General features: G+C 49.6%; 1 protein-coding gene across 1 annotated transcript; it reads left to right on the forward strand.

Moving 5' to 3' along the window:
- Positions 1–1,808: 1,808 nt before the first annotated feature.
- LOC132589624 (uncharacterized) lies at positions 1,809–8,701 on the forward strand. The gene is made up of 5 exons (XM_060262369.1): positions 1,809–2,100; positions 2,536–2,625; positions 3,140–3,199; positions 3,334–3,411; positions 8,195–8,701. Exons 1-5 carry the CDS (start codon positions 1,809–1,811, stop codon positions 8,380–8,382), a joined length of 708 nt encoding a protein of 235 aa, XP_060118352.1. The 3' UTR covers positions 8,383–8,701.
- Positions 8,702–9,177: the final 476 nt, after the last annotated feature.

The following is a 9,177-nucleotide window of genomic DNA, read 5'->3' on the forward strand; positions in this document are numbered from 1 at the left end:
CAGCAAAGTGAAACATACAAACAAGCATATTGTCAACCACGTGTGTATAGGATTACCTCCTGACCTCCTAAAAATCTGGATTCACCCATCTGCTCAGTAAAGGACTAATATTTATTTTATTTACATTATTTATAGTCCACCTTTCTCACTGGGACTCAAGATAGATTGCACAGAGTGAGTTAATTCAATCAACAAGTTAATACAATCAACAAGATGGAACATTTAATAAATAATAAAATAGGATCTGGGTTGTAAAAACAATTAAAAGTCTAAAAAACAAAAACTGAAGCAAAGTGGCAACACATGACACATTATACGATGCAAAATTATCTAGATCACAGCAAACTATACACAGTCTGCAATAATTTATCCAAATAATTTTGTGAAGCCTTTTGTACAGTGCTACCCTACTGCCTTTGTAGAAAAGTGCAAAAAAGTATTAGACATGCTATGTCAAGCAATGCAGAACATGGCATTACAAAAAAATGAAAACAATGCTTTAAAAGCATGAAAGAACCTACAAATAATAATAATAATAATAACTTTATTTTTATATCCCGCCCTCCCCCGCCAAAGGCGGGGGAGGGAGGGATATCCATAATATATTATTTATATATATATATATATATATATATATATATATATATATATATATATATATATATATATATATATATATATATATATATATATATATACTATATATCCATAATATATAGTATACATGGGGTGCGGTCAGACATACCACTTAAAGCAAAACGGAGGAGCCTTTTTCTTTACTGGAGCAGCAAAATCCAACATGGCAATGTTCACACGAACAATCACGTAAAGAGCTGGTCCCGCTAGTGAAAAGCAGTTGATCGATCACACTAAAAGCTTTGCTGCGCATCAATGCTGTAGGAGTTGCGCACGCACATCGTTGTATTAGATTGCATCTCGACAGTGTCCCGCTTTTCAGCAATCACATGTCAGATTGTGTGTCGGGTTTTCCTTCCGAGCATGCACAGGAATCAATCCCCAAGAGTAACGTCGCAGATGAACCGCTCACTAAAATGTGCGCTGATCTCGCTCAAAATGCCTTTTGCAAACGGCAATTTGATTTCATGCTGTGCCCTTCCGCCTCATGCAGAGATCTGATTGGTTGAATGGGCCCGCCTTGAAACACTGTCAGAATTTTCCCTGTTCGAAGTTTGAATGTGCAGATGGTGGTGTGCTTTGAATGTTTGCTGCAGTTATCAGTCTAGTTTGGCCATCTTTTCTCTACATCGGCAGGAGGATGTTGGGAGAAAGAGAAGGAAGAGTGTGCTAAACCATAGCTATATGTCTCGTAGGTGCCGGTGCCTGAGACAATGTGCTCTTATCTCATGAGCTGCAGATTTCTGCCCCCACTTCTCCCTATGGGCAATCATGTGTTGTCTATGGGTAGGTGCTGTACTTAGTCAGAACTCGATATCCTTTTATTCCAATGGTCAAATGCGATCCCCCATTTCCCCATATGGGCATGTTCATATTTCTCTAGAGCCAGGCATTTATAGTCTATGGGCAGGTGCTTATCCGAGTTCTCAAATGTCCCGTCAAGGATGGACTGGATAGTTTTCCACCCCACTCAGAAGTCCCAAGCCCCAGACCAAGGTTGTCCTAATTGGTCCACATTCCCCAACTCTGATGGCAAGCAAGTAGCATGCTGGCTTTAGTGATCATCACGAGGTCTCTCGTGCATGCACATAACTAATTGACCGAAGCACGATGAGGAAGAAAGGACAACCAAAAAAGGGGGGGTTTAGTGGCAGGAGCGGGAGGTACAGAGGATGCGGCGAGCCCTTTACAGGCTCAATGCTGGGGAGAGAGTGATGCCCTCCACCCATCTGGAGTCACTTTCAGTGTTCCAAAAGGTGGCGGACACCTTGAATGAGAAGGGACACAGGAGGACAGTCAACAAAGTGAGGGTTAAATTTAAAAGACTGAAGGCCTCATTTTATGATGCGCTGGAGGACTGGGGATGCATCCCTCCAATGGAGGGAAGGCCACCATTCTTCGATCTCCTGCACAAATTGTGGGAGCAGGGCGGAAAGCCGGGCTGGTGCGAGCGATTTCCACCAAGTGAGTAAGCCTCCGAGGTAATGGTTTTCTGTGTAATCCTTCCAAAGTAGGCTCGAATGTCCATCCCATGGGCAAGCCGCAGTAATTCCTGCTCTCCTTAATTCAACCCCCCCCCAAAAAAAACCCTACGCCAATTTCTCAAGTTCCCTGGCGTGTGCATGCTTCCTTTACAAGAGCAGTGGTTAAGCATGTGACCTCCTATTAGGGTGACCCAAGTTTGAGTTCCAAATCCCACACTCTCACCTTCTGGAAAGGCCCACGGCAAGCCATGGCCTGGCAGGGGTTGTCCTCCAAATTGCTGCTGCTGTAAGAATCCTTTCAGTTCCCTAAGGCTTGCATGCTTAGTGGCTGTGGTTACACACTAACACAACTTAGCGTGGCCAGCGCTCCACGACAACTCCCATCTCTCACCACCTCTCTCTATATTTTTCCAAGGATTCAAGAGAGTGAAGAAACGCTCCACCTACCTGGCAGAACAAGCATCACGTGTGGAGGGGCCAAGCAGTCATGGTGAGGAGGTTTCAGGTGAGGACCCCTTCACAGTCAACATTAGCACTGCTGAGCCCTAGTACTGTGGATAACAGTGGACATGCGCCACTTTTTCTTCTTAGCTTAACGCTTCCCAAAAGAGCATTAATATTTCCCGGTGCACCATGAAGATTAGGGCTGGCCTCCACCACAATGTGGTGGTACCACTGTGGACATCATTCCTAAAAAAAAAGGGCAACTTTGCCCTTAATTAAAATGGATAGTCAATATGCAACATGGCTATAGACAGCATGCCCCTTTTTAGGAGCATGGCTGCATCATGAGTTATGGTGGGCATTACTCATGATGGTCCCTTGTGGTTGCTGGCTTGCGAGTCCGCCTTCAGGCATGAAGGGGGCGCATGGCGGAGAGGGGGGTCGTGAACTGGGATGTTTCAGAGCCGTTGAGAGGCAAAAATGGGTCGCTGAGAAAAAAAATTGTTTTTCTAGCTTTGAAAAGACCACTGGGTGACCCAGTCCAATTGAGAGTTATTTCTTCTATCTACTCGCAGGTGTTGTCGTGGTGAGCAGCTCTGAGTCGACACTGGGGAGTGACCAGCTGGAAGAGGCAGGTGAGGGTGGACATTGATTCCCACACTATTTTCTCAAATGCGTGGCACCACTACCGAGTTCCTGATGTCACATTACCATTATTGCAACATTGCTAATGCAGCCTGAAATGACAACTTTACACTTTTCTGAACAGGTGGTGAGGTGGAGGTGGAGACGGAGCTGGCAGTGGAGGAGCCAGTTGTGGTCACCTTGGGCCAGGATTCCAATGATGGTGAGTCTTCAATTCATAAATGTGAGGACGTCTGTTGCACCCTGCATGTCTTCCCATTAAATCGTGTCATCGTCTTCAAATTTTGGTAATTGAGAAGGGTCCGTGGGCATCTTTGGACAGCTGCATCACATGTCCTGGGAAGCCACATATTTCGGCCCCCCAAAACACCACCCCCCAAAAAAAAATCACCTCCACCACTATCCACATCAATATGGTCTGATAATCACGATCTCCAGACCACCACTGCCCCCCCTATGCATGACATGAGTTACCTATCTCTCCTCATACACAGACCAATTAAGCTCCTGACACTCCTCCAGGGGAACCCACATACCCCCTCACGATCCCATCATGAAGTTCACCATGGTGGGCCCACCCACGAAGAGAGTATGACAGCAAAACATAGAATATGGAAGGGAGGATGGGAAGGGAGGAGTGAGGGAAGGAGGAAAGGAAGGGAGGGAGGGAGGGAGGGATGAGGGAAGGGAGGGGGGAGTAAAGGGGAGGGAGCCAGGGAGGAAGAAAGACTAAGGAAGGGAGGAAGGAGGAAGAAAAAGGGAGAGAGGGGAGAGGGATGAAGGAGGGAATGGGGGAAGGAAGAGGGAGGAGTGGGAGGGGGAGGAGGGAAGGGAGGAAGAAAGGGAGGTGGGAAGTCACGTTGAAAGGGAGGGAGGGATTGAGTGGGGCGGGAAAATCAGAGCAAGCAAATGGGAGAAGAAATCGGAAAAGCTGTAATTGATTATCAAGTCAGAGAAATGATGTGATTTGCAGGAGAAGGAGCGGTGGGTGTCCGTGCTAGACAATTCAGGAGTGCTGTTGGACCTCACAGAGCAGCTTACACAAATGGAGATATGCATGAGAGATGTGGAGAGCAGATGTAAGTCCCTGGCAGACTCTAGCAATTGGCCATGCCATGGCATGGAGTGTGCGAAACTAGAAGCTAGGCTACACTTCGTGGCTGGTTGATGGTTAATAATAATAATAATAATAATAATAATAATAATAATAATAAATTTTTATTTATACCCTGCCCTCCCCGCCGCGGCAGGCTCAGGGTGGCTTACAGGGTGTGGCAAAAGCCATGTTGAACAATAAAACAATTATACATTTCTATACCATTTAAATTTACCATTAAGTTTTTGCATAATATAAAAAGTCTAAAATCAATCTAAAATAATCTCATCTCATTGCTATCTCAGTTATATTGATATTAGTGATGGCGTGGTGTTTATTTCAGGTTCCATCTTGGAAGGCTAGCCGGAAGAGGGCGGTTTTGCACGCCCTACGGCAGAGGTCCTCAAACTACGGCCCGCGGGCCAGATGCGGCCCGCTGAGGACGTTTATGCGGCCCGCCGGGTTATGGCAAAATCAGACCGGAAGTGACGTTCGACCTAAACTCACGTTAGCAACGCACACTTCCGGCACTGGGCTGAGGCGGTGGAGACAGAGTGTGAGGCGATACCAAGGTGAGGTGAGTTCCCAGGCCAGGGTGTGTGGTGTGGGGAAGGGAGAGAGATGCAGAAGACGGAGAACTGACGGCCCGCAGCCTTGTACAGTAATGGCAGTCCGGCCCTCCAACAGTCTGAGGGACAGTGAACTGGCCCCCTATTTAAAAAGTTTGAGGACCCCTGCCCTACGGAATTGGCTAATGTCCCGTAGGGCCCGCACCTCTTCCAGCAGCTGGTTCCACCATTGGGGTGCTTTTATAGAGAAGGCCTGTTCTCTAGTTATTTTTAGTTTGGCCTCCTTTGGCCCAGGTACTTCCAGAAGGTTTTGTGAGCTGGATCGCAGTGCTCTCTGGGGAACATATGGAGAGAGGTGGTCCCTAAGGTAAACAGGTCCTCGGCCATATAGGGCTTTAAAGGTAATAACCAGCACCTTGTAACGAACTCGGTAAACAACTGGCAGCCAATTCAGCTCCCGCAGCCCAGCCCGCACATGTTCCCACCGAGGTAGGCCCAATAGTAGTCTGGCTGCTGCATTCTGCACTAGCTGCAGTTTCTGGGTTCGGCACAGGGGCAGCCCCATGTAGAGGGCATTACAGTAATCTAGCCTCGAGGTGACCGTTGCATGGATCACTGTTGCCAGGTCATTGCGCTCCAGGAAGGGAGCCAATTGCCTCGCCCGCCTAAGGTGGAAAAAGGCGGATTTGGCAGTGGCTGCTATCTGGGCCTCCATTGTCAAGGAAGACTCCAGTAGCACTCCCAAGCTCCTGACCCTGCGCACTGGTACCAGTGATGCACCGTCAAAAGCTGGAAGGGAGATCCCTCCCTCCGGACCACTGCGCCCTAGACAAAGGACCTCTGTCTTCGCTGAGTTCAGTTTCAGCCCACTCGTCCTGATCCAATCTGCCATGGCTTGCAGCACCCGGTCCAGATTTATAGGAACATCGGCAGCCCGGCCGTCCATCAATAGATAGAGCTGGGTGTCATCCACGTACTGATGACAACCCAGCCCATATCTCTGGGCAATCTGGGCAAGGGGGCACATGTAGATGTTAAATAACATCGGGGAGATAACTGCTCCTTGAGGCACCCCACAATTAAGTAGGTGCCTCTGGGACAGCTCCCCCCCAATTGCCACCCTTTGTCCCCGACCCTCCAGGAAAGAGGAAAGCCATTGCAAGGCTAGCCCCTAAATCCCTGCATCGGCGAGGTGGTGGGCCAGCAGCCGGTGGTCGACCATATCAAACGTGGCCGAAAGGTCTAACAACAGCAATACTGCCACACCGCCTCAGTCCAGGTGTCACCGGAGATCATCCATGAGGGCGACCAGAACCGTCTCTGTCCCATGGCCCGGGCGGAAGCTGGACTGGAATGGATCCAAAGTGGAAGCGTCATCCAGGAAGCTCTGTAACTGCAACGCCACAGCCCTCTCTATAACCTTGCCCAAAAAGGGCAAGTTTGAGACTGGCCAGTAATGAGCCAATTCAGCCGGGTCTGATGTAGCTTTTTTCAGGAGGGGGTGGACCACTGCCTCTTTCAGAGGGGTTGGAAAAGAACCCTCCGAAAGAGATCTATTTATGATGTCCCGTATAGGACATCTCAGCTGCTCCTGGCAAGCTTTAATTAGCCAGGAGGGGCACGGGTCCAGATCGCAAGTTGTTGGGCGTGCAGTAGAGAGGATCCTGTCAACCTCCTCTGGGTCAAGCGGGTCGAAACGGTCCAGGATCAAACCAGAAGACAGGCACGGAGCCTCAAGTTCACATACTGTATCTAATATGGTGGGGCAGTCACGGCGGAGCGACTGGACTTTGTCTGCAAAGAATTTTGCGAATGCCTCACAGCCTATCTCTAATTCCTTAACATTTGGTTTGCCTTGTGGCAATGTAGTAAGGTTCCGAATTATCTTAAATAATTGTGCCGGGCGCGAATTTGCAGACGCAATCTTAGCCGCAAAGTATGTTTTCTTTGACTGCCATCTCATAGGACCTCATAAACTCTCTATAAGATGCTCTAGCCGCTTCGTCATGAGTATGCCGCCATTGCCTCTCTAGCCGTCTGAGGCCTTGTTTCAGCTGGCATAGTTCCAGGGTATACCACGGCGCCAGCCTAGTCTGGGGTCACAGAAGGCGTCGGGGTGCGATCTCGTCAATGGCTCTGGAAAGCCGGCTATGCCAGGTCTCAACCAGGTCATTGAGGGAATCGCCAGAGGGCCAGGGAACCGTTCCGGGTCCATCTGGCTTCGCGGGCGAGCCATAATGCGCTCGTCACCTAGACAGGTTTGGCGTGGAGCGTCCACACGAGCCCTAAGGGCGAGGTGGTCTGACCATGGCACCGCTTTTGCGATTATATCGTCCACCATGACCCCGGCCGCAAAGATCAGGTCTAACGTGTGCCCGGCCTGATGCATGGGAGATGTAACAATTTGAGAGAGCCCTAGCGTCGCCATGGACGACACTAGGTCCATCGCCGAACTGGAGGCCGGGTCATCCGCATGGACGTTGAAGTCACCCAGGATCACCAGCCTTGGGTGCTTCAACGCCCAGCCTGCCACAGCCTCGAGCAGGGACGGTAAGGTGCCGGCTGGTGCACTAGGCAAATGGTACACCAGCCAGATCGCCAACCTCCCTCCAACTTCCCACGCCAGACCGGCACATTCAATACCTTCAATCTTTGGGGCCGGGAGCACCCTAAAGGAGTAAGCCTCTCGTATGAACAACGCCACTCCTCCCCCCCGCCCGCTAGTCCGCGATTGGTGAAAGACTGAGTAACCCGGGGGAGCTGTTCGTGAGAGGGCCACCGTATCTCCCTCTCGAACCCAGGTCTCAGTCTCAGTCACGCAAGCCAGGTCCACGTCCTGCTCGAGTAGAAACTCTCGGAGGACAGTGGTCTTATTGTTGATGGACCTGGCATTGCATAACACCAATGATGGAGGCAAGTCATCCAAACTGGCCCCACTACCTGTCACCGTCGGGATGGGACACAGACAGGAAGGTGGTCGAGCACTGACTGGTCTCAGCCCCCTTCCCCTATATCGTCACCTGTTCCCACCACCATACCTCCCCCTCCCCAGGAGCACTGGAATCCCTGGGCCAATCATCTCCGTTGGTGGGACCGTTGTCATAGCCACCGCCTCTAATGCTGGCTAGCACTACCCCCAAATCTCTCTCCGATCTACTCCACCCACTACCTCCCAGTTTCAAATCAATGGTTGAGCTGAACTCATGACTGTAAGATAAGCTGACTTCCTCCTCCATCCAGTGTTCCACTGCCAGAAACTACCTGTCATGCTACTTGTCTGTCAGCGTTGCCCAACACCCCCCTATCTGTTTATCTTACAGCGAGACTCCATGAGTACCGGCTGAATTTCATGCAGTGTGGGATGCAACGTCTGCGCCAGAGAGATCCGAGGAGACAAATGGATGTGTCTCTGCATCAGCAGTGTCTGAAGTCTGGTGCAAAGTTGGAAAAGTGTGGTGGAGTTGTGAAGAGGCGGGGAGAGGGGGATGCGAGGGGAGAGGAGGATTGAGTGGAGAAGGTGGGGGAGGATGAAGAAAGGGAGGAGGAGGCTTTGGCTGCTAGCAAAGTGTGCCGCGCACCATTGGAGGGTGGGGAAAAAGGCAAGGTGGTCACCAGGCATGGAGACAATTCAGAGGAAGGCCAAACTACCCACTAAGAACCTGAACCCTTCCACATGTTACATTGTAGACCCCAAGCACTGAGTTACAGGCTTGACTGCCAACTTCTATTTTTTTTGTCTGCACTATGTAAAAAAAGGTGTGTATGTGCCAATGCCTATCCCAACACTGTTGATTTGTATTTCCAGTAAATACTTGCTTAACTTTGAATGTGTCAAAGCTGTTTATTCTTAACATTCATGGTACAATTGTGCAGCATTCCGAAATATAGAAACTTTTTCTGTGCCCTACGACTCATGGGGAAACATTTTCAAGCACACTTTTGTTATGGTCATGAACCTCGTGTTGTTTTAACGAACTTGCACATCCACTCTGGCCAAGAGGAATGGGGGTCAGGGGACATGAACCATGATGAGACACCCTTCATGAGGGGCCAATAAGGCACATTCTTCTTGGGGGGACGCTTTCAATGTTGGTAGACCTTCCCTCCGCCTTTTGAAATCTTTGAGGGCCCACCCATATCGTTGGATGGAATGTCACCCGCATCAACTACATCTGAAGTTGGGGCTTGTCCCTAGCTGCTCGCAAAGAAAAATGGGTGTCTAGCTGTGATGACCTGCACTAGAAGGACCAGGGACCTTGAGACGTCTCCCAGGATTCTCACAGCAGCCTACATGAAACCATGC

This window comes from Heteronotia binoei, chromosome 21 (assembly GCF_032191835.1).
Source record: "Heteronotia binoei isolate CCM8104 ecotype False Entrance Well chromosome 21, APGP_CSIRO_Hbin_v1, whole genome shotgun sequence".
NCBI classification, from domain to species: domain Eukaryota; kingdom Metazoa; phylum Chordata; class Lepidosauria; order Squamata; family Gekkonidae; genus Heteronotia; species Heteronotia binoei.

Excerpts from the sequence above, each read along its gene's own strand:
- LOC132589624 (XM_060262369.1), top strand. The coding sequence starts at position 1,809 with ATGCGGCGAGCCCTTTACAGGCTCAATGCTGGGGAGAGAGTGATGCCC. Across the intron at positions 2,626-3,139 it reads TCATGGTGAGGAGGTTTCAG|GTGTTGTCGTGGTGAGCAGC; the intron begins GTGAGGACCCCT and ends ATCTACTCGCAG. Across the intron at positions 3,200-3,333 it reads TGACCAGCTGGAAGAGGCAG|GTGGTGAGGTGGAGGTGGAG; the intron begins GTGAGGGTGGAC and ends TTTTCTGAACAG.